The 22,567-nt window shown below is 43.8% G+C and overlaps 5 protein-coding genes across 43 annotated transcripts in view; 2 read left to right on the forward strand and 3 right to left on the reverse strand.

Moving 5' to 3' along the window:
- The window catches only part of LOC117641427 (protein hu-li tai shao), a 30,356-nt gene extending 28,801 nt beyond the window's left edge, over positions 1 to 1,555 (reverse strand). For 13 of the 20 annotated variants that reach the window (XM_034378741.1, XM_034378739.1, XM_034378744.1 and 10 more), the window contains exon 1: positions 1,418 to 1,555. The gene's annotated coding sequence lies outside the window, so the exon portion shown is untranslated. Of the gene's footprint in view, positions 1 to 369; positions 755 to 1,095; positions 1,283 to 1,417 lie in introns of those variants that run through there. The other 7 variants (XM_034378732.1, XM_034378726.1, XM_034378725.1 and 4 more) reach the window with 5 other exon arrangements.
- A 536-nt stretch (positions 1,556 to 2,091) lies between these two features.
- On the reverse strand, positions 2,092 to 8,261 carry LOC117641429 (ATP-dependent RNA helicase A). 2 transcript variants are annotated; one of them, XM_034378746.1, is made up of 15 exons: positions 8,055 to 8,261; positions 7,789 to 7,958; positions 7,431 to 7,631; positions 7,198 to 7,337; positions 6,427 to 6,473; positions 6,121 to 6,347; positions 5,879 to 6,037; positions 5,398 to 5,809; positions 5,062 to 5,301; positions 4,766 to 4,977; positions 4,550 to 4,664; positions 3,238 to 4,468; positions 2,953 to 3,156; positions 2,647 to 2,864; positions 2,092 to 2,553 (listed from the first exon to the last, which is right to left on the reverse strand). In XM_034378746.1, the coding sequence occupies exons 1-15, from the start codon at positions 8,134 to 8,136 to the stop codon at positions 2,453 to 2,455; spliced, it is 3,759 nt and encodes a 1,252-aa protein (XP_034234637.1). In that variant the 5' UTR covers positions 8,137 to 8,261; the 3' UTR covers positions 2,092 to 2,452. The 2 variants fall into 2 exon arrangements, with proteins under 2 accessions (XP_034234637.1, XP_034234638.1); XM_034378747.1 differs by lacking the exons at positions 7,431 to 7,631; positions 7,789 to 7,958; positions 8,055 to 8,261 and adding an exon at positions 6,619 to 6,654 and having other exon boundaries at positions 7,198 to 7,300.
- Positions 8,262 to 8,499: 238 nt separating this feature from the next.
- On the forward strand, positions 8,500 to 12,168 carry LOC117640946 (cell division cycle protein 16 homolog). 2 transcript variants are annotated; one of them, XM_034377986.1, is made up of 12 exons: positions 8,500 to 8,694; positions 8,897 to 9,049; positions 9,126 to 9,302; positions 9,385 to 9,544; positions 9,670 to 10,045; positions 10,143 to 10,222; positions 10,298 to 10,387; positions 10,507 to 10,663; positions 10,755 to 10,907; positions 11,015 to 11,171; positions 11,274 to 11,466; positions 11,552 to 12,168. In XM_034377986.1, the coding sequence occupies exons 1-12, from the start codon at positions 8,581 to 8,583 to the stop codon at positions 11,800 to 11,802; spliced, it is 2,061 nt and encodes a 686-aa protein (XP_034233877.1). In that variant the 5' UTR covers positions 8,500 to 8,580; the 3' UTR covers positions 11,803 to 12,168. The 2 variants fall into 2 exon arrangements, with proteins under 2 accessions (XP_034233877.1, XP_034233878.1); XM_034377987.1 differs by having other exon boundaries at positions 8,517 to 8,694; positions 9,673 to 10,045.
- A 173-nt stretch (positions 12,169 to 12,341) lies between these two features.
- LOC117640947 (cytoplasmic polyadenylation element-binding protein 1) lies at positions 12,342 to 17,679 on the forward strand. Of its 2 annotated transcripts, none has more exons than XM_034377989.1 (11): positions 12,342 to 12,526; positions 13,252 to 13,354; positions 13,838 to 13,980; positions 14,212 to 14,432; positions 14,509 to 14,623; positions 14,712 to 14,897; positions 14,980 to 15,247; positions 15,324 to 15,403; positions 15,488 to 15,646; positions 15,732 to 15,993; positions 16,077 to 17,679. In XM_034377989.1, the coding sequence occupies exons 1-11, from the start codon at positions 12,509 to 12,511 to the stop codon at positions 16,490 to 16,492; spliced, it is 1,971 nt and encodes a 656-aa protein (XP_034233880.1). In that variant the 5' UTR covers positions 12,342 to 12,508; the 3' UTR covers positions 16,493 to 17,679. The 2 variants fall into 2 exon arrangements, with proteins under 2 accessions (XP_034233880.1, XP_034233881.1); XM_034377990.1 differs by lacking the exon at positions 12,342 to 12,526 and adding an exon at positions 12,794 to 12,986.
- LOC117640948 overlaps positions 17,511 to 22,567 on the reverse strand; it is a 37,256-nt gene continuing 32,199 nt past the window's right edge. For 10 of the 17 annotated variants that reach the window (XM_034377999.1, XM_034378001.1, XM_034377993.1 and 7 more), the window contains 2 exons: positions 22,419 to 22,464; positions 17,931 to 18,132 (listed from right to left, as the gene is read on the reverse strand). In XM_034377999.1, coding sequence (XP_034233890.1) covers positions 18,063 to 18,132; positions 22,419 to 22,464 — 116 coding nt within the window. In that variant the 3' untranslated portion in view covers positions 17,931 to 18,062. The other 7 variants (XR_004587474.1, XR_004587469.1, XR_004587473.1 and 4 more) reach the window with 2 other exon arrangements.

The following is a 22,567-nucleotide window of genomic DNA, read 5'->3' on the forward strand; positions in this document are numbered from 1 at the left end:
AAATGGATTAAACATACTAGCACAAGAGTAAACAAAATCAAAATTGTCAGCTGATCAGTACTGTACTCCTGCCTGTGCTAATTACAAAAAATTACAGGCCCCTCATGAAAAGTAACAAAATTGATGTCATCAGATTATACTTTTGCAATGCTATCACATTTTTGAAGATTGCATTGCAATACTCAGCTCTAAACAAATATTTTGCGTAAAAAATCAACAACATTTACTATCACAAAAAAATAATCATGTGAAAACAATGAAAATACCATGGAAATTCGCTACCCAAGGGCTCTTTGCCGACGAAGGGAAACTAAAAGCCATTGGTGTAACCTAAACCCTGTACCACAACTAACCTAAAATTGTAATTACCTTCGTCTGCAAGGGATGCGGCTTTAAATATCCAATAGTAGCGCACAAAGAATTATCCAACAGGTCACAATTTTTCACACACTTCCGCGAGAGACTGCATCGCACTAGTCAAAACCCGGTCGGAAAAAAAGCACCACTTTGACAGCCTGTCGCTGCCTCTGCAACTTTAAACGAGCAAGTTTTGCTCCGCGGCGTACAGATATCACTTCAGGATGCAGACGGGCGAAAGGGCGTCGAAGCGCTCATTTCACGGCATCAATTCACTTCGAAACAGTCCCTAGAAAGCTGGCAAACTGAGAGCCAACGCTCGAACTACACCGCACGCGGAAAAAGTGACATGAACCTAACGAAACGACCAACACAGACTGACTGGCCGAGACCGACCTGCGGGCGGGCGGCGGGCGGACGGGGGGAGGGGAGGGGAGCGGAACGGGAAGGCAGAGGCAGAAGGCAGACCGCCCGAGCCGAAGGGACGGGACGGGACGCAGGAGCACCAACTTCCTCCCCCCTTCCCCTCGCCTCACTATCTGTGGGAGGACGCTGCGGGAAACAGCCAAAAATTAAGGACAGCCCGGGATTCGCACTACGACAAAAGTGGCTGAGCGAATTCCGGACGAAGGGTGCGACCGCGTGACAGGGTGACATGAAGAAACGCAGCCGAAACTCCCACACAGAGTCCAAAATGGAGGACGGGACGGGGCAGGACGAACCGAGACATGACCTCACCTTCGGATCAATAAAATAAATTCACACGGCTGCGGTGCGTGCTCCGTGCGACGCCAGACGAGATTCCATTCATTTCGCGGCGGGAAGCGTCCACCGCGACGCTAGTGCTCTCGACGGTGACATGTCGAGCCGCTCGGCGGCGCCCGCCTCCCCTTCGCCAAAGGATGAGACGAGACACACCCCTTTCTAGTCACACCCTGGTCGGTACCGTCCCGTCAAAAAACTGTCCCCGCGGGCGTCGCCGCGTCTGGCGGCCGCCGATCTCGCCCAGCCAGCCGCCTGCCGGACGCTCAATGCGCCCAAATTGAGAGGAAATACTCACGGGAAAGCGGCCACCAGGTTGCCGGAGCACACGGCGCGGCAGTTGACACCAGAGCGTCAGTTCCACGGGCCTAACTTCGTAACCCTACTTCAAGCTGCCAAAGACTGCCTCTGCACTGCTGCCACCACTGCGGCACGATCGCACTGCCAACATCGCGACAAGAATTCCCCGCTACTGGAAGTGGCCGCGCTCGATCGGAATTCCTTTGAGCCAAGTTTCTGGGGTATAACACGTTATTTGATCTTAAATTTTTATTTTATTAAAAAAAGTAGTAGGTATTTCACGGGTTTGGAAAGGCGGGGCGGAAAGAGAAATTTCCCGGTCATGTAAAAGTGGCTGTCTTCTGCTCTGGTAAAAGCTGGTGATAACTTAGAATTGATAAATGATCTTACTAATTGTTAAAAACTTAGTGAATAATGTGTTGTCATTTGGAACTTAGGTGCAAGTGTTTTCTTTTGTTGTTGTTCGCACCGTGAACCCTAGCAGAAGACGCTTCCTGTAGTTCTTCGATAAGCGACGAGATGGCGCCACCATACAGAGCTCCCTTCTCTCCCTTCGCTACCTGCCTGCTCAGCTTAGTGGGTTTTGTCCTTCCCCTTAGGAAACTCAATATTTTTTTACTCTGGGAGCAGTTGTGACTAAGGTAGGGTTGAAAAAAAAAAACAAGACCAATGTCTCAATTTATGTAGCTTAATGCTGTTATTGACAAATAAATCACACATTTGGATACAAGACAAATAACATAATATGTGTATAATATTGTATTGCAAAAGAAAAGGGAAACAATAGGAACATAAGAGGAATGTTGAATAAAAACTGTGATGGTTCAGAGTGATGTTGATGTTGTGGTGATATAACACAACGATTATACCATTCAAGAATAAATGAAGGCCTTGGCCTTTCATCAAATAAAAATCTATCAGAACACACAAAAAAAGTGAGACTCTACCATCAAATAAAAATGAGGCATACCAAAAAGTCAGGCCCTATCATCGAATAAAGATATCATTCAGGAACATACAAATCAGTGCAAACTTAAAATCTGCCTCTTCCGCCTCTGCCTCTGTTACCTCCAAAACCACCTCTGTAGCCACCACCTCTTCCACCAAAGTAGCCTTCACCTCCTCCTCGCCCACCTAGTGAACACAAAACACAAATTGGGTAATTTTGAGCTTTTTGCAGCTGAAATACTTCCTAATTTTGCAGAGAGATATCAGTGGTTGTCTTACCTCCATATCCTCCACGGAATCCTCCATATCCTCCTCCTACGCCTCTGTAACCACCTCTGTATCCGCCACCGCCACCTTGATATCCACTAAAGCCTGAGCCTCCTGGGCTACCGAAGCTATTTCCACCTCCATTGTCATCAGTTCGAGGCATTTTGGCAGGGGGCCCTCCGTCAAAGCTTCTGTTTAAGTCTCCACGGGGCGGTCTGCGAGAATGAGGGCTAAGAAAAACAGAGGAGCAAATAAGAGCAAAGTCAATTTAAAGACAAATCAGCACAACATAGAGGACACTGTGGGACCACAACTAACTTAGTCAAGGCAACAGGCTCCAACTCATGTCTTCCAGAATTAATCTTACAGAGCTGCCTTATTATGTTGATCACTTTCTCATCAAGTGGAGAAAGCTCTGTAATCAGCTCTGGTTCTTTGGATGCTCGGATCACAAGACTTTCAATAGCTGGTCTCAAAGCCACTACAGCAGCAGCTTGGTTTGGATCCATTTTCAAGAGAATCCTGCGGGGAGTAAAAATGTTATTGTTATGATTGTAAGAGCAAGTGAAACAAATAAGTGAAGAAAACAAGAACATTTCCTACCAATTGTCAAGACGCACAAGGCCATCCACAACATCCACTTTTCTGGATCCAAACAATAGGAGATGGATTGGAGTTACCATTGTCATTTGTTTACAAGAAACAGCTCGAGTTCGGATTTTTTCTCCAAACACGAAAAATGGGAAAGGGAAAGAAGCATCATTTCTGCAGTTAACAGATGTCTTGTGAATAAGAGCAGATTTTGATTCTGTTGTAAGAACCTTCCTCTTTTCCTGATGGTAACATACATTGGGATACAGACCCAAGCTTAGCAAAGCAACAACCATATCCAATTTTGCATCAGGACCATGGTAATTGTACATCTGTGGGGCTAAGGTTTCTTCAGGAAATCCACAGGCCATTAACAGGTCCCTCAACTGGTTTTTGGCTTCCCAAGTCACTCTCAAAGTTGGAACAGATAAGCCTTTGTGATCACAGTAGTCAATTTCAGCTCTTTCCCCACCAACCCTTGCATCTTCCCATGACTGGAAAGCATTCATCATGGCCACATGATCAGAGTTACGGCAACCACTAAAAGCAATTTGTTGGAACGAAAGTCGCCTTCTTTCCATTCCAGTAATGAAGACATCAGGCATTGTTGAACTGTTGGCAGCAACTGTTGCAAGGGCATCCCCACAGAAAAAGATGTTTCCAAGGATCATCATCTTACCCAAACGGGGCTCAATGGGAAGTCTTGCCAAAATTTTGCCAAGTGGAGTAAGCTCATCATTTTTGTCCAGACATTTCATTTCACGCAGCAATACTTCAGCCTCTATCACAGCATCAATTGGAGGTGGTTCAATTGCCTTGCTGAGGAAAAGACCTATTTGGCCCAACCGTAGCAGCTTGATTGACAAAGCAAGTTCATGCAGTGGTGTACGGAACATTTCTGGGATCATATGTTCAGCTAGCTTATTAAATCTTGCTTTACTGCATAGATGAAAGCAGTACCCAGCTCTCACACGACCAGCGCGTCCCTTCCGCTGTTCCAAATTCGTCTTGGATGCCCAAACAGTGGCATAGTTGGTTATATTATTATGAGAAGTGAAAAGCTTCATTTTAGCTTTGCAGCTGTCAATGACAAATACGACATCATCAATGGTCAGAGATGTTTCAGCAATGTTGGTTGACAAAATAACCTTAGTAACATTTTCAGGAACTGTGTCAAACACTCGTCTCTGGTCTTCACGAGGGAGCTGGGAATGCAGGGGAATTATAACATATCCAGAGCCACCTAAAACATAAAGCAAAAAATATTTAGAAGTAAAGTACATTAAGGTTACAGAAGAAAAATAACACAAAACCTTATAAATACCAAAAATGGGGTGATTTTGAAGATAGCGCATGATAGCAAAAATCAGATTCCACCCAGGCAGAAAAATAAGAACTGCTCCAGGGACTCCTTGGTCCTTGATGTATCTTAGCAGTGCCTAAAACAACAAATTCCAGACTCAAGTTAATATTTTACAATCAATAGAATTTATAATAAACGAATGTGAGTAACAAACAGGATATTTTTCTTACAACTTACATCAATAAGTTCAAATGATATTTCTTTTTCCGACATTTTTGCCATTGCTTGCTTTGTTGCGGCATCATAATGATCAGAAATGTGTAGATTTAAGTTTTCTTCCACATCATCAATACCTACACCATCTTCGTCATTGCTCTTGTTTCCTCTCTTGCCTCTTGGAGGTGGAGGTATAAATTTTGTGAGGCGAATACAATCCTCCAAAAAGTATTCTAAAATTGATTCATTGTCATTTGTTAGTACTTATTAAGGATATTTTTCCTAATTGCAGATTCAGTTAAGCACAAGAATTTTACCATCAACAGGGAATGCTCGTCCAGGAATCTCAATTATGGGGCAATTGTTGAAGTATTCAGTGAAGAGTGTTGTGTCAATTGTGGCAGACATCAGAATTACACGTAAATCTGGGTATGTGTGAACCATGTCTTTCAAAATGACCATGATGAAATCAGAATTAACATCTCTTTCATGTATCTCATCCACTATAACATGTGACACACCACGCAAGCCGTTTTCCAATTTTCGCAATAGCACACCTAGAATACAACAAAATCGGTTGAATGAGCAAAATGGACTTCATTGATCACTGCATAGAATATTATATTAAATAATGAAAAAATTTAAGAAAATACCTATAGTGCAAAACATGACACCAGCATATGGTCGAGGCAAACAAGATTCAAATCTGACACTGTAACCAATGCTCTGGCCCAAAGGCTCAGCTCTTTCATTAGCAACTCGGTCAGCAACAGACACTGCAGAAATCCTTCTTGGTTGGGTGACTACAATGTTGCAATAAGCGCCCTGGCCAGATTGAATATAATCATCCAGAATAAATTGACATACTTGTGTGGTTTTACCACAGCCAGTGTTACCACGAATGATAACAACAGAGTTGTCATTAATAGCTGCCATTATCTGACTTCTCATTGAAGCCACTGGCAGCCTTTGGCGATCATTGATCATTTTCTTCAATGTATCATCATTTTGAAGACGCTGCTTATATTCATTGCACAGATCCTCACTGAGTTGATCTAGAGAAGCCTGTGATGAAACCAAACAAGTTTCAGAACATGTTTACAATTTTGCCAGATTTTGAAATTAAAAACTTACATGAGCTAAAGGGCCTTCATCAATATTACAACCACTCCAAGGATTCCAATTTGGAACAGGTGGTGACCAAGGCACAACACCAACAGGTGCAGGCGTGGATGTGATAAATTCATCCAATACTTTGGATGTCACAAGAGAAATTTCTTTACACTCTGGTTTCTGGAAAATAAAAATTTAATATGGATGGAAATTTATTCATAATGTTACAAACTGTGTTCTAGGCACTGATGCTAAGCACTTACCACATCAACAGGGGTGAGATTGAGGGCGTCAAGAACATCTTTCACACCATGCATTAGATCTGGAGCAATATTTACATCAAATGGTTTCATGAGTTCAGTTTCCTTCATTTTTAAGGTGCCAGAGAAGGGTTCAATTACACCCAAGTGGAACAATTGTCTTACAATGGACAAGGCACAACTCTTTGAAGCACTTTGCTTGTTTGAACCAGTAACTCGGCCAGTTATAGCTTGAAAAATAAAAAAAATTCCAAAGTTAAGATTCAAGACGTCACAGTATAAAAAGCATGAGTTGACAAAAATACATACAACGTCCAAGTTTCTTCACGTGAAATGTCATTTCTGCCACAAAGCTCCTGCAAACAATTCAACAAACGTATTAGATAAAAACAGGTCCCAATGGATGGTTCCATAGAACAAATTGGCTTGAACAAGATGCAGGTAATTCTTGGACTGAAATCCCGAGAGTTTAAGGCTTATAGTAAGTGAATAATAACTCACCTTCAACCCTTAAGCTCAACCAGAGCTGCAATAAATCTGAAAGACAAGCCATGCAACACTATTAAACAACCTTTGAAAAATTAAAGCATAGTGGAGAGCCAATGGACAACTACTTTGTGTGAATCATGGCAAAGAAAATTTTTCTATCATTTGCAATGCCATTTGCTTGTTGATATATTTTTTCTTCCACAGGCTCTCCACAAAAAATGAATTTCAAACAAAGACTGTATCTTCCAATCTTTGTAGAAAGAATTACTGTTTTCATAAGTTTTAAACTGTTTGGTTGTTCAATAGTGTTGCAACAAATGTCTTGCATGATTCAGTAAAGTGAAGATCACAATCAGAAACTGATGATTGTGAAATACACTTAACATGATAATTGTAATTAGACAGACTACAATGATACATCACATCATTGATGTCTGGCTATCGGTTTTATCAAATGATCGTCAGAAAAAAAACTCTTTTGAGGGACAAGGGTCCATCCTTAACAAATGAGGACATAACTAAAAGCCTACAAATAATATAAGTTTCTCTCAAATAGTATAAGTTTCTCTTTTTCTTTCTTAATACTGTTACCTATTATGATCTGGGCCAACAGTTGTGTAATTATAGTCCGCTGCAATCCTGTGCATTTGCATAAACTGGTGCAACTTTGACTTGGCATTCTCAATGGTCCAGTTTCCATGAATAGAAGCATTCATGTCCAAATCCTCTGCCTAGTAGAGTGAGGCATACAAGGCAAAGTTACAGTCAAGAGAAACAAAAGCCGCAATAGATTAAAAAGCTAATGGTATAGTGAAATGTAGTACCTCTTCAACTTGTTTCTTTTCAGCCATTCGGTCAATGTATGTCATCTTGCGATCACCTTCTTGAAAGGGACGGTATGCTGTCCCAAAATCAGCCGGGCCCATACCAGGCTTAAATACAGAATGGCTTGGCTGGCTAGAAATGGGAACTTGGTTATCAGAACCATCTGGGCCCTCAGGGAAACCACCTCCTAATGACCCCATCTGAGACAAAGTAAACACGATTCCTGTAAGTGCTCATAACAATGCAATCAAACAAATTTTTTTAAATATTTCATTCAAGCTGATAGTATAGGTGTGTGAATATAATGGATAAGTAAATATATAAGTGAATAAATATGAGAATGAATAAAGCTTTTACATCGTCAGGGACTTCGTTCGGAGCCACTTTATCTTCTCGAATTAAGAATTGTATGAAGTCACGAGCAGCATTCATCTGAGCATCCTTCTTGTTTGTAGAATTGCCCACAGCAACATAGCTGAAACCTTCGACGCGGACATCGCACAGGAACCTTTGACGATTTTTCACGCCTGAAAAATTAAAATTCAACACCTTAATTTTCTATTCCAAATTCATTGATCCTCGAACCACTAGGGTTCAGCAAATTTAGGTTGGAAGTTTCTTACCCGTGGGCCTAACATCGAAGTGAGGAGGGTTGATTTTCTGCTTTGCACACCAAATGTGCAAAAACGACTTACTGTCCGCCATTTTCAAAGTGTTCAATCAATACTTATGGATGATTACTGAAAGCACCCGCAGACGCCGCTCGCCGCACCGCAGACGCCGCAGCGCAGACCTGTCGACTGCCGCTGCCACCCCACCGCCACCACACCACTCCACTCCACTCACCACCTTTCACCCTCGCCCCTCGCCCTCGGACTCACCACGCTCACCACTCGCTGCCACTCGCCACACCCACCACCCCCACCCCCACCCACCTCCCCCTCCCCTCCCCCTCCCCTTCTTTCTCTTGCTTTCAGGTTAAGTTTTCGTTTGTTTGCAGGGTATTTTTCTTTAATAAAAAAAAAACCACAGAGGTCCCTTTACACGTTCAAAACTCATATTATTTTAATTTTTTTAGATAAAAAAAACAATCGAAGTATCGAAGTGATAAACATCGATTCGGTAAACAAACTGAAGAGCCGGCCAAAAATGGCGGCAGCAGCAGCAGCAGCGGGAGAAATGGATTGTGAAATGAAAAACATAAATGAGCTAAATGTTAATATTGACACGTTCAGGAAATTAGTCCGTTCGTACTTAGATTTGGTGAGTGCAGTTTGTCTGGGACACTCCACAGAACACCTTATGCCCACGATAACTTTAATTCCTGTAATGAGGGTTAGGTGACGTTATAGTTGCCAGTGTTTTTATTCATCCTCAATTTTCTTACTCTGTTTTTAAAAATGGAAAAGGTGTTACTTCTCTTAAAATAGTAGTTCGTCTTCATGTCCTTTGCGCTTGTTTTCAGCACCAGTACAATGCTGCTTTATTTTGGGCTGATAAAGTTGTCTCACTCTCAAATGATGATCCTAAAGATGTCTATTGGCTTGCTCAATGCATGTTTCACTTGAGACAATACCACCGTGCAGTTCACTTGATCCGCAGTAGGGACCTAGACAAGGTTTGAATGGACATTTTCTTCTTTAGTTGCCCTTTTGTCATGATACAACTATTACACTCTTGTTTATATTTTTCAGGCACATCCTCTTTGCCATTACCTGACTGTAAGAAGTCTTTTAGCTGCTGGTTGTTTTTCGGAAGCTTTGCAGCTTCTTACCATAGTTGAAAATGATACTAGTTTGTCACAAACTGCACGCAATTTCACTATCGATTCTCCAAGTGAAGGACCTGTTGATCCAGATTGTCCTAGGAATGTAAGTCGTATTTTGAGCAGAGGTTGTAAAAATATATAATATTATTCTTATTGTTGCTTTTTTTTCCGTTCAATGATTTCAGCTTGAGAGCAGTATCCTCTTCCTTAAAGGACAAGTATTAGAAGCCATGGACAATAGAGAGTTAGCTGCGGAGAGTTACAGGCAAGCACTCGGGTGTGATGTGTATTGCTATGAGGCATTTGATGCTCTTGTTCAACATCACATGTTATCGTCTTGGGAAGGTTTGTACATTCTTCATCATTATTTTTCAGTGTACAAGTTTTGTGTGACAAAATTCTTATCTTTTTATTATTATTACTATTATTATTATTATTATTATGTTATTTTTATTGTTGTTTTTGCTTAGCAGAAATGGTATTACTAGACTCAATACCATACTCTAAACAGTGCAGCACACCAGCTGAAGCCTCATTTGTGCGTCAGCTTTATGAAATAAAGCTTAACAAGTATCAAGGACCGTATCCAGAGGGTTCACATCCTTCCAAAACTGTTGCTGTTCCTCCAAGTCCAAGTCCTGGCCTTGCCTTGAAAGGAAAGCTCTCCCTTGATATCTCTGATGACCATACAGGATCCCAAAAGCCTACTTCTACACCTTTGTATGCAGAGTTGCAGACTAACTCTGTTGTGAAAATAATGGCAAATAATTTGGATGTGTTGGTGTCAAAGGCAGAGAGACTGTTTTATAATTGCAAATTCCAAAGTTGCCTTAAATTGACTGAAGAGTGAGTGTTTGTTTTAAAAAAAGAAATTTCATGTTGGTTGATTATTTTCTTCTTCTTTTAAATTTACTTTGTCTATTTTTCAATGTGTTGCTTTCAGAGTGCTAAAGAAAGACCCTTACCATAGTAATTGTTTATCTGTACATATTGGATGTTTGGTAGAATTGAAGAAAAGTAACCGTATGTACTCCTGAGTTATTTATGTCGCTGTGTCTTCAGTTTGATTATATTAATAAGCTTCTATGTTTGTTACAGAATTGTTCTATTTGGCCCATAGACTAGTTGATCTGCATCCAGAAATGGCCATATCATGGTTTGCAGTTGGTTGCTACTACTATTTAATTGGTAAATGACAACTTAAATCTGTCTTGTTTTATTAATGTTTTCAACAAGTGAAAAATCCTTGCCTCTTTAGATACCTTGTTTATTTTTGGAAGGAAAAGAAAACATGTTTTTTATTTCAGGCAAAAGCGATCCTGCTAGACGTTATCTAACAAAGGCAACAGTGCTTGATCGGTTATTTGGCCCAGCTTGGCTTGCATTCGGACATTCATTTGCTGCTGAGAATGAACATGACCAGGCTATGTCTGCTTATTTTAAAGCTTCCCAATTAATGAAAGGGTTAGTAAATACATACATTACATTTTTTATTGTGACACTCAGTACACAATATTTGTCAATCAAATACATTTAATTAAACTTTAAATTTCAGCTGCCATTTACCACTTTTGTATATTGGCCTTGAATGTGGTCTGACGAACAGTGTCAAGTTAGCTGATAAATTTTTCCTACAAGCTCAAAATATAGCTCCTCAAGATCCATTTGTGATGCATGAATTAGGAGTGATAGCATTTCAAAATCAAGAGTAAGTCTGTTAATTAATTGGTATTCAAATTTTCAAAGACTCAATTTGTTGCACCTCTGCATTAGTTTTGCACTTTAAATTTACTTTTGTCAAATATTGAATATCAGGTATGAAAGAGCTGAAAAACATTTTGAAGATGCCTTGAAGCTAGTGAGATCAATTGATGATTCCGTTGCTGAAAAGTGGGAACCTCTACTTAATAATCTTGGCCATGTTTCAAGGAAACGAGGTAAATTTTCAGAAGCTTTAGACTACCACCAACAGGTACGAAAAATATGTAATGTTGTGTCTAGTTTGCTTAATTTTATGCTGATTAAAGTTTATGGATGCCCCATGACTTCAACAATTGGTTGTTTGGTTTTACAGGCCCTGGTTTTGCAACCATTAAATTCTTCTACATTTTCTGCTATGGGTTACGCTCATGCCATGATGGGCAACACCTTAGAGGCTGTAGATTGCTTCCACAAAGCCTTGGGTCTGCGGCGGGATGACACTTTCAGTACTACAATGCTAAATTATGTCATAGAGCAACTTGTTGATGATCCCTTACCTTTCGAAGGTAACTGTAGCTGCCGCCAATTTACTTCTACTTGAAACAATCTCTCTGTTAGTGTAAGTATTTGACAGTCATGTGTTTGTTGCAGGTGCTCCTGAGAAAATGCCAGTATTTAAAAGTAAGAAATCCACGACACCAAGAATTATTTCCTATGACGATCAGAACCCTGATGAGAGTAGCATGAATGTAGATGAGGATGTTGATGGTGTTACTCCAGCCATCATGAGTGATACCCCAAATGCCTCCGATCTAGCAAATGTAACTGCAGGTTCCTCAAACCTAAGTTTTGAGGTGGAGATGCAAGATACATCTTCTCAAACTTTGGACAACACTTCTTAATTCTAGTTTGATTGAAGAATTAGGATTTTCACGATTATGAGTCTTTGCCTGTCAGCTTGGAAGTTTAAACTGTGAAGGGCTTGTGTCCATACATCTCTTTTTGGACTGGCCTCTATTACTCTGAAATAGCAGTTCTGAAAACTATGAAGGGAGGCTCCAAGCTTTAGCTCTCAAGGATTTTTGTGATACCATAGCAGATACAGTCTTCATTCATCACCTACAATCTCCCAGAGAGAAGGAGATTTTTCCATTTATTCTTGGAATGCCTGTTAGTTAATGGTCTGTCTGTGTATGTCAATGAATGTCAATTTTTTTTATTATTATTATTTTAATTTAAATTAAATGTACTATTGAAAAGTTAAAAAACATTGTCTCTAGTTGACAAATTTATTTTTTTCCCCCTTTACAATTACATTGAATAATCAATCAAGAGTCCCTAAGCTAACGGTTTTCTTGAATGCAGTTAGCCCGCTGCAGTTGGCCAATCACGACACGACCTGCCATTGAGTGACGTCAGCTGTGATAGGGCCTGGGGTGGTGGGAGGGGAAGCGGCTGGAGGAGAAGCGCAGAGCAGATCGCCGTTGCCGGTCCGATTCATTGTCACTGCAGGTCTAGTGCTGCCCGAAGAAGCTGCGGTCTATAGAAGCAAGAATGTACTTTATTTCAAAAATTAACCTTTAAATTAGAGTTTTATTAGTTGTGGACATGCCTTCTTTGCAACAGGTGAGTACGAGGGTCTGTTATTGACGGTTGTAGTGCAGTCAAAGTGGGGTGTTGTTTACAAGCCAACAGGATTGGGCTCGGTAACTTGTTCCTCCATTTGAGAGTTGTGATGGGGGATTGTGTCATAGGAAACTAATTGAAATTCCGTTCCTCTCTCGTATTCTCAAATTCATGTTTTACGTACATCTGTCGGGTTAAAGTTAGTGGAGCGACCCGTCGACGCCCGTCGACTCGTTCCACGAATCAGCTGTTCGGTGGGTGCGTGTGTGCGTGATGTCTCACTCACATCTGTCACTGGAGTGAGAGTGAGTTCAGTGAGTTGCGGCGAGGCGCCCATGTAGCTAGGCCATGTGGTTGGTGGGTGGCAAGCATAATCGAGACAGTTATCACACGAAGCATTTTCTACCATAGTTGCCAGCATTTCAGTTGGCTTTGGGCGACGCAGCGTGCACGTTTGTAGGTTTGTTGTCGGTCAAACATGATTTTATTTTATTCGGCTTTCGATGTTTTGCATTGTAGAGCGTCCCTGCCCTAAAGCATGGGATGCGAAGGCCCGATGGGGCTTGCGTAACATCAGTTTCTTTGTTGAGACGAGCCCTGTCGGGGCAGATCGGTTGTAAACGCGAGGTTTTGCTGGGGCTGAGGACGAGGACCTCTGGTGGGGAGGAGAAAGGGATGCGCTCTGAAGCAAACCTCCCTCACGTTTCCTCTTTGTCACATTTTAGGCCGGCGAAACTTTGTCGCGGTCGGAAACTACGAGATCGGACTACCATCGTTTGGTGGATGGTTCTTTGGACGAGGACTACACAAGATCTTCTGGAACTGACAGTGAGTATGAATGAATCTCAACCACACTGTCAATGAACCTGAAGTCGACGGATAAACGGAAACTGTTCGGGCACCAGACTGATTCCGAGAGTTGTCGCCCTGTCTCTCTCGCACCTGATTGGGAAGCCCTACGAGTGCGAGAGAGACAGCGACGAGAACCTCGCCGTGCTTTTCAGTTGGTTTCGCATGCACCCATTCCCCCCCCCCTCTCCCCGTGCGTCCCTCCGTCCCTCCCCTCCCTCCCTTTCCGTTTCTCAGCCCTTTCCTAGAAGCGCAAGTTGCAAGTTGGAGCCTGACTCTGTTGTATGTTTTGCGGAACTAAAGTAAGTGGAACTGTTTCCATTATCGGACAGCTTCCAACGCTGACGCACCCCCTCCCCCGTTACGATCTTCCATATGACCTTAGTTACGAGGGAGTCCCTGCTGACGCACACGCCCCTTTGTCTTTCCGAGCGCTGTTTGAGTTAATTTCGGTTGTTTCAGGTGAATCGTTGATGTCAATTGCTGAGTTGCTGGGTCTGAACATGCCTCGCGGGTCGTTGATGGGATCGGCGCCCGGAGCCACGGAAGGTGCCAACTCAGCTCCACAGGCCTTCATGGGAGCTCCCAACATGAGACAGTTCACGGTAAGAACCGCGACACGTCGTTTTGGTTTCTGGGAGCCTGTGCCAGCCTGCGCCGCCGGTGATGGTTGGATGCAGTGGTTGGTTCCTCCGTTGGGTTGCCCCCCTCCCCCCGCCCCGACAATGGCTTTACCCCTACACTGCCACCGCCACCCTACACCGACGCCTTGTGCGACTCATCGTGGCATCCTTTGTTTGTAAATACGCCAATTTTGGTTGTTGGTGCTCCTCTAGGGCGACGACAGCGGCTATCCGACGAGTCACCCCGGCAGCCCACTGCCACTCGACAGGGACATGTCCTCGCCAGGGAATTCCGAATTCCGGATGCGTCGGAATCGCGCGGCGTCCGTCACCTTCGCCCCGCCGTCGCCGTCGCCCGCTTCTTCGCCGCAGAGCCCATTCTCACCTGGTTTTGTGGGGTCTCGCCCGTACAGAGTCGGGTCGCACACCCTCAGGTGAGCTCTAGTTTGTGCCCAGCATCCCCCTTGGTCTCCATGACACTGTTTTTTAAATTAATTTTTATTTGGACAGTGATGGTGGCAGTCCTCTCGAGCAAGCATTCCTGTTGGGTTCCTCTTCACGCTCCAACTCCCCCGAGTCTGATACAAGTCTGAACAGTGACAATGCGAACCTATCTGATCTCATGGTGAGTTATAACTGTCATATTGCTCGCTCTTTTTTTTTTTTTTTCTTTCTTTTATAAAATAATTAAACTGGTGTTTTGTTGTTTGCAGAGCTGTTTGTACCTCCATGCTCGCGCTCGCAGTGATTCTGCCATGTCTGCGGGCCTTCCTGGCAATAGCAACGCAGAAGACCAACGTCAGCAGGAGCTGACCAACCTGACGAACCTCCATGCACTTCAAAACCTAACTAATAATAATCTGTCTCTGAACTTCTTTCAACAAAATCAACAACCACAGGTGATTCTTACGACAAGTCAATCTGTTCAATGTCAATATATTAGGTACTTTGTGTCAACTAGTGTTGTTGCATCTGTTCCAGCCCCAGTCTCCTTTGAGTTCTCCTTTGTCGTCACCATTGGCATCGCCTGACAGGGCTTGGAGCCCTTCGTGGAGCCCTAGCTCCCTCCCCAACTCGCTGCCCAATTCACTGTCCAGCTCTCTGCCGGGGTCGCCCCTTTTCATGTCCAGCCCGCTGCGGGGCGCCGCTCCCAGGACGCCCCCGTCGCCTGGGTCTACTCTCAATGGCAGGGCTGGCTTGGACTCTGTTAACAATGCAGGATCCCGTGGCTTGCGCCGTGGCTTCGCCAGTGAGTTCTGTTTCATTGCTTTAAAAGGCCTTGTACGGATTTCATTTTTAATTCAAATTCTTAATTCTTATTTCAGACCCTCAACGTGATGTCACGAGCACATGGAGTGGCTTGTTACCTGCAAGAAATCTGGAGAATCCTACTTTTTCTGTCAAGGTAATCAGAAATTTTATACCTTATATTTATTCTTTTGGACTGGCTTTATGCGCTTGGTACTAGTAAAGTTTGTTTTTACACTAGGTCTTTCTTGGTGGCGTGCCTTGGGATATGAATGACACTATGCTGATTCATGGACTGAAACAGTTTGGAATGGTTACTGTGGAGTGGCCCTCTGCTAGGCAGCCTGGTGTCCCTGCACCTAAAGGATATGCATATGTTATATTTGAATCTGAGAAACAGGTAGGTTGTATTACTGCCAGGTAGTCTGCATTGTGTGCAGAGTTTGTTAAAGAATTTCATTCACTAAAGCACTTGATTGTTGTAGGTCAAAGCATTGCTTCAAGCCTGCTCCAATGATTTTGCCACTGGTGGTCAGAATTGGTATTTTAAACTGTCATCTAAACGGATGAAGTCTAAAGAAGTTCAAGTTATTCCTTGGGCATTGAGCGACACCAACTGGGTTCGCAGTATCTCACAAAAATTGGACCCTGAAAAGACTGTGTTTGTGGGTGGCTTGCACGGCATGTTAAATGCTGAGGGATTGGCAGTAGTCATGCATGATCTGTTTGACGGTGTTGTCTATGCAGGTAAGGCCTACTAAATGACAGTTTGATTTGAGTTTGGAAGTTGGCTTCAACCTTGATTTGCTCATTGTATTTTTTTATTTCAGGTATTGACACAGACAAATTCAAGTACCCCATTGGATCAGCTCGTGTTACCTTCAACAACAACCGCTCCTTCATGAAAGCTGTCAGTGCTCGCTTTGTTGTTGTCAAGTCTAACAAATTCACCAAGAAAGTACAGGTGGATCCTTATCTGGAGGACTCTCCTTGTTCATTGTGTGCAGTTCAGCATGGACCCTATTTCTGTAGAGAGATTTGCTGCTTCCGCTATTTCTGCCGTTCATGCTGGCTCTGGCGCCATTCTTATGACCATTCACTTATGTCTCATAAATATCTTACCCGCTCTTCAAAATCGACCAATGCTATAGGTGGCTTTGCAGATGGACTTACTATGGGCAGCATGTCCGTTGATTTTAGAGGACCTGTCCGCCGTGACTTCAATAGACTTGATGGTCTGCAGTAAAGATTTTATTTATCTTTTTAATTTTAAGTTTTCATTTTCCTACTTTAGGAAAGCTTTTGTAAAACAGACTAGATTTTTTTTCCTTTGAACGTTAGTCTTTTCAATGGTGCGTGTGTACTTACAACCTTACATTCCCTGTAATTCTGGAAATGTTTTAAGTTGATTTTTGTTTTCTTAATTTGATGAGCAGCTTCATGTTGGTGTCAAACTGCAGTATATGGCAAGGTTGATTTATCTATTTATAGTTTTAACTAAAGTGAACAAATTATTATTCTTAGAGATGAGGCTTTTCTGAGCTTGTATTATCACCTTTTATCTAAAGAAGCCTTTAGAGTAGTGACATTAATATTCTGAATACCCAGAATAATTTTAAGTCAGTGTCAATAGTTTTATGACTGTCCAACCAAGTTCTCCTTTTTTAAACAGCTCATATGGGGAACTTTTTGCAGCCTTGGACAAAACCTCTTATGGTGGGTTTTCCTTGACTAAGCTGGTTTCTTAAATATAATTTTACCATGATGAAGCTATAAATCATTTATAATTAGTGGAAGATTATTTTCCATTTTAAAGTGTGTTGTCAGTTTGGTACAAAATGAAAATTGATTTGATGAAGTTCTTTGGCCAACAGTGTGAAGCTCGCTTTGTTTTTAACGTACCTTGATTATTACTGTTTTTTTCCTTTTGTTATTCTTTAAGGGAAGCATCAAATTCCTTATGATTGTATCACTTTTCATGCCTGGTTGTGGGGGAGGGAAATCATCTGCTGAATGAAATGTTTCATGGTGTGGTGCTCCTCACCAAAAATCTGTTTTGGTGAGAAAGTTAATTATTTTTTATTGTTTATTATTTTAAATGGAAGAGTTTTTGTTGATTAATTTCTTTAATCATGTTTTCAAATTATCAATAGATTTGGTTTTGGGGTTTTATTTTTGTTTCCATTGAAGCTGACCAGAAGCTTGATTGATTTCAGTTCAATTTCTAGTTTTCGTCATTAATGCAATAGGCAATAATCGGAAACTTTTTTTTTTTTTTATTTGTCTGAATCCACTTGAACTTTCTTGTGCTTGTCAATTTTCAGAATCTCACTTGAAGGTTTAGAACGTTGATGAAATTGGATTGAACACGGTCTACGGCTCGTCTTGAGGATTGTATTATTGAACATTAAATGTTTTAGTTCCTAAACTTTTTCTTGACTTGTTTTCTGTACAAGTAATGAATTTGGTTTCATAGTGTTGTACTAATCTATTTATGTTATCGAAATTATATAGAATATTCTTGAAGCTTATGAACCTTTCCTATTTCCTTGGCAATACTCCCAGTCTGTCAGCTATTTGCCGGCAATACTCCTTACCTACCACCACAGCGCCGAGGGTATAGACGCGCATAGGGTGCCCACATGGCCAACCAGGATGTGTGAGAGATTGATGCAGGATTCTGATTGAAATGGAAACGGCTGTTTAAGATTTATTGAAATTATAGAAAATTACATCTTTCGTAGTCCAGGGCTGGCAAGCAGCCTCCCATACCTGAGAATCTAACCTGTGAGATATTTAAATGTTGACGTCACAGTTTAGGGTCTCAGGGAACGGGCAGCAAGCTCTGCGGAGCTCCGGTCGGCAAGCACGCTTCCTGCGTGCTCCCTGTGAACAAGCCACCAGAGTGAAGGATAAAGCGAGACTGACACGCACGCATCACGCATGCCACTATCCAGAGTCATAGAGAACATTAAAGGAGGCGTTTGCATTACGCGTTCGAGAGAAAATGGCCGTCTCTGCCGTCGGCCTTTCTCTGTCTTTGAACGGCGAGATAAGAAAACCACGGAGGAACGAGATCAATTTTTTTTCCTACTACGGTACTCATGATTGAAGCCCCTTTCAGATAATTGTTTCAAAACTCGTCAATGGTTTTCGTACGGAGGATGGGGACAGGCGGGAGGGTGGTTCGCTCCGTGTTCCGCCCCTGCCTTTGCCTTCAGGCGCGCCGCACGCCGCACGCACCGTCCCCACGCTCGTTGGGTGGCCTACCTGCCAGGCGCTAAACATTCCTCCCCTAAACCTGGCACACTGGCACAGCACAGGCGCAGTGCCTGCGCGGACTTGGGCCCATTCTCTTTCATATCCGCAGCACCGTTCAGTCAACACCTTTTTTCGTCGCAGCTGGGCTGGTAGCGCTACTGCCGTTTTCAAGTAGTGTCATCGCCTGGCGGGTAGGCCGTGCCGGCATGCAGCCCTGCCGGCGGGCAGGCCTCTAAACCTGCCACAAGGGGAGTTCACTCCGTGTTTCAATCATACTTATACTTCGTGAAATATCTTTGGTTTCAAAACATCAGAAAAAGGTTAGGTGAGGTTAGATCTACGGCCCCTGCTCGCTTGTGCAATTGCACAGAGACAGTGGTGATGGCCTGTATGCCTTCGTAGGGGCTCGTATGGCGGGATGTGGTGCCCCAACCCGCAGCACGGGGCCGCGGGTCCTGCGCCTTGCTGCGCCCTGCCCTGCGCCCTGCCCTGCGGTCTGGTCGGTTCATTCCGAAGAGTCGTTCGTCGCATTCTGTCTCTGTCGCACTCATGGGGCATTTCGTAGGACCATAGGAGTGCGAGAGAGACAGAGCGATGAAATTGCTCTTTGGAATCTCTTGGCTGCATGGACACGCGGAATCACCCGTACGACACCAATGCCAGTTTTGTCTGTCTTATTTAATTTATTTTCGTGACATTACCCCTCCCTGGGTAAAATAGTAGCGCCTCGACTCATCGCCACATCCAGTGAAGCGGCAATTAATTTCAGTCATTGCAAGAATGTGGTATCAAGTATGAAGGCATAATGCGTGTACCCGACGTGTACCCTACGTACATGTGGTAATTTTGGATTTAGGAAGACATTGAAAAGCCTAATAGTCATACGGATACGTTAAATAATATCTATATTTGTCAGATTTGTCAGATATTTAAGTACACCTGAAAGAAAAAAAAAATTAGCGGTCCGTAAAATGTTCTAAGCCAAGACAACGGTACTACCAAAGACTAATCTGCATAAGTTCGTTCCCAAGGCAAAGTGCAGTAACTAAAGGGTCTTAAACTTTTCAACAAAGCTCTCACATCAAGCACAACAATGTCTTACACTATACGGCTCTACAGCAAGAAATTGAAATGTACACTACACAAAAATTTATCCCAAATTCGCTATGTAAATCGCCCGACGTCAAATCAATGTCAACTTAAGTTTGGTTACCGCATTTCTCATTGCACCAGCGGTGTTCAGTAAAGCAGGTGACACTTTATTTTTTAAAAAAAGTAACAATACGATAAACATTATACCCAGCAACACAAACAAAACTTAAAATAAAGCAACAAACTGGAGAAATCAAACAAAATACTTCAAAGGCATTTATCGCTATGTGTGAGGATATTCTTCGCATTTTACATGCCGCTGTTGCGAAAAGCAATCTAAGAACGGTTTTGTAGTTTTACAGGAGAGACCTTTTAACTGTGATTTTCCCCCACTGTACTCTTACAAAACGTTTCTTAGACGTCCAGCAATCCTTCGTTCGCTTCGGAACATCCGCCGAACTTTCAGAGACCAGAATGGTTTAGCTATCCAGGCAGACGACCTGTCGTAAAATAAGAAAGAAAACAACACACTCATGCCAACTAGATGTTCGCACAGAGAACAACATACACTTGTATAGTAACAATGCCAATTAAAACATTTTTTTTAAAAGCTAAAAATGTACATGAGTTTTGCACAAATACATAGAAAAATACAGTCCATACGAATAAACCCTCGGTACAAAGGCACAAAAAATAACGAAAAACGGAAACCCGACCACAACAATATGTGCCCATTTGTGTTCAAACCGTTCAAACGAACATGCTCACCTGGCCCTTTGCAGCGGCGGGGCTTACACAGGTCGAGGGTTCATCGTTTTACATACTACGGAATTTTGAAAAGACAGCTGTGTTGCCGAAGAGGAGAGTGGGCCTGCAGACAGGCCAGAGGCTGGACGGGCGAAATGGCCCAGCGAGGGAAAGTTAGCAAGTTGTACAGTACTCCCAAGTGATGTAGTTCATTACTATACAACCTACTACCTCAACCCGGCTGTACCTGGACTGCCACCAGGCAGCCCCCCACCTTTCTTTAGATCAACTCGTTCTTCTTCTTCTTCATCTCGCTCTCCCCCTTCACTCACTCACTCTCACGCTCACACTCACACGCAGGCCGGCGTACAGCGCGTACAGCAGGGTTTGTTTAGATCTCACGGCGAATGCAGGCGAATCGAATCCTTTACAACCTTGACGATTCACGCGCATCCCCACAAGTCACAGCGAGTAGCGAGTCGCGGCGAGTCACTGGGAGGAGGTCCTGGCGGTCGCGCTGGCTGCGGCACTGTCTGGGCTTTCTTGTGGACCTCGAGGGCTGTTCGCAGCTTCGCGGCTTGCTGTGGGGACATCGGGGCCGGGGGCCCAGGGGTCGAGGGGCACACAGTGCGGCAGGGCATACCCGCCTGCCATCACTGTCTCTCTCATGGGTAGGTCTCGCCCTATCTCTCTCGCACCTTGAGAGAAGCTCGCACAGGGCGTCTCGGCGCTGCCAGCATGCTGCCAGTCTGTCGGGCTGCCCGAGGGCTGCCCAAGGGCTGCCAGGCCGACAGGCGGAGGCACCAAGTGCCGGGGCCGGGGACGGCTGGACGGCACGCGTGGAAGCACGCACGCCTGCGCACGGTCTGCAGGCCAAGGCGGCAAGGCGCACCTCCGCGCCACGGCCTCGCTGCGAACAGCCCTCCCTCCGGGGTGGGACTTGAACCGATGAGACGAGCAAGAAGAGGCGGGGGGCATGAGACTCGAACGCGCGTCTTGGGGCGCAACGCCGAGCAGGAGCAGGGCCTTGGTGTCCTGGAGGCCTTGGGGGCCTTGGTGGCCTTGGTGAACGCACCCGGCAGCTCGTACCCGCAGTCTCCGACTTGTGACCGAATAAACACAAGTTCGGATCTACGGGTTCGAGCGGCAAGGCATAGGAACCGTCGTACCTCATCTGTTGCTGCGAGGCTGGGAACACAACACAAAATTGTACAAAAGATACTAGCGGATAAACATTCAGTACTAAAGTCAGGCTCTCCTCAATGCACAAGTTTTGTTTAATTTTCATTGGCTATAGACAAATAAGCACATTTCACGTTCCTTTTTGTTTTGCACACTTTTTTTAAGAACAGGAAGGGCAAAATACGCTCACGAAGGATTGCTTTAAGCAACTGATTTTATATTTATCATGCGGCAACACAGCAGAATACAGTAATGTAAGTGACCCAAAGCAAAATTAAAAAAAAATACGTCTATTTTTTTACAGGGAAGGGAAAAAGCGAAGTTTATGGGTGACCCAAGATCAGCGGAGCCTCGATCCAGTTAAACTTGTCACCAAATTTGTTCAGCTCGTCACCGAGTCTGCACACGCAAACTGGTTGATGAGCAAATATATAATTTTTTTTTGCAAAGGGGTGGGCCACGTTAAACCTGCTGCGTCTTCATTACACCGTCTAATAACAATAACAACAACAAGGATCATAACAGCCCGGTCCGGCCGGTCACACAGGTCAGGCGGCGGGGTTGGCGGGGTCAGTCGGGGAGAGTCCAGCAGTCCATCCAGACAATTCAGTGCTTGGGCGGGGCAGGGCGGGGCGGGGCGGGGCGGGGCGGAGTCGGGCAAGCGCCGCAGGTGTAGTGCCACACCACCAGGAGCGGTGCCAGCGCGGCAGTCAACTTTCAGGGAGGTACTTCGACTTTTCAGGGGTTGAAAGTATAGTGGTATTTTCAAAGAGCGTTAAATTTTTAGATGCCTCTATGACTCTGGATAAGGAAACAAATCCACTTTCGTTTAAAGTAAAATGTAGCTTAAAAGAAAACTTTGATCGTGTTTTCTTACAATTGAGACTCACGCTTGAACCTTGGTCACGTCCCTTGCGGCGCTGGATCGGTTGCCACCTGTGAACAAAGAAACCAAAAATTAGATTCGGCCAGCATAAGAGACCGGACTACGGTATACCAACACACTGCAAGGGCCGCGCTGGTTTTGCGAACCTGGAGG

The sequence above is a fragment of the Thrips palmi genome, unplaced genomic scaffold, assembly GCF_012932325.1.
Source record: "Thrips palmi isolate BJ-2018 unplaced genomic scaffold, TpBJ-2018v1 HiC_scaffold_15, whole genome shotgun sequence".
Lineage (NCBI taxonomy): Eukaryota > Metazoa > Arthropoda > Insecta > Thysanoptera > Thripidae > Thrips > Thrips palmi.

Excerpts from the sequence above, each read along its gene's own strand:
- LOC117641429 (XM_034378746.1), bottom strand. The coding sequence starts at position 8,136 with ATGGCGGACAGTAAGTCGTTTTTGCACATTTGGTGTGCAAAGCAGAAA. Across the intron at positions 4,665-4,765 it reads TATCATTTGAACTTATTGAT|GCACTGCTAAGATACATCAA; the intron begins GTAAGTTGTAAG and ends TTGTTGTTTTAG. Across the intron at positions 4,469-4,549 it reads TCAAAATCACCCCATTTTTG|GTGGCTCTGGATATGTTATA; the intron begins GTATTTATAAGG and ends TTTATGTTTTAG.
- LOC117640946 (XM_034377986.1), top strand. The coding sequence starts at position 8,581 with ATGGCGGCAGCAGCAGCAGCAGCGGGAGAAATGGATTGTGAAATGAAA. Across the intron at positions 10,223-10,297 it reads AGAATTGAAGAAAAGTAACC|AATTGTTCTATTTGGCCCAT; the intron begins GTATGTACTCCT and ends TGTTTGTTACAG. Across the intron at positions 10,908-11,014 it reads ATAGCATTTCAAAATCAAGA|GTATGAAAGAGCTGAAAAAC; the intron begins GTAAGTCTGTTA and ends ATTGAATATCAG.
- LOC117640947 (XM_034377989.1), top strand. Across the intron at positions 13,355-13,837 it reads AAGATCTTCTGGAACTGACA|GTGAATCGTTGATGTCAATT; the intron begins GTGAGTATGAAT and ends CGGTTGTTTCAG. Across the intron at positions 15,647-15,731 it reads TATTTGAATCTGAGAAACAG|GTCAAAGCATTGCTTCAAGC; the intron begins GTAGGTTGTATT and ends TGATTGTTGTAG.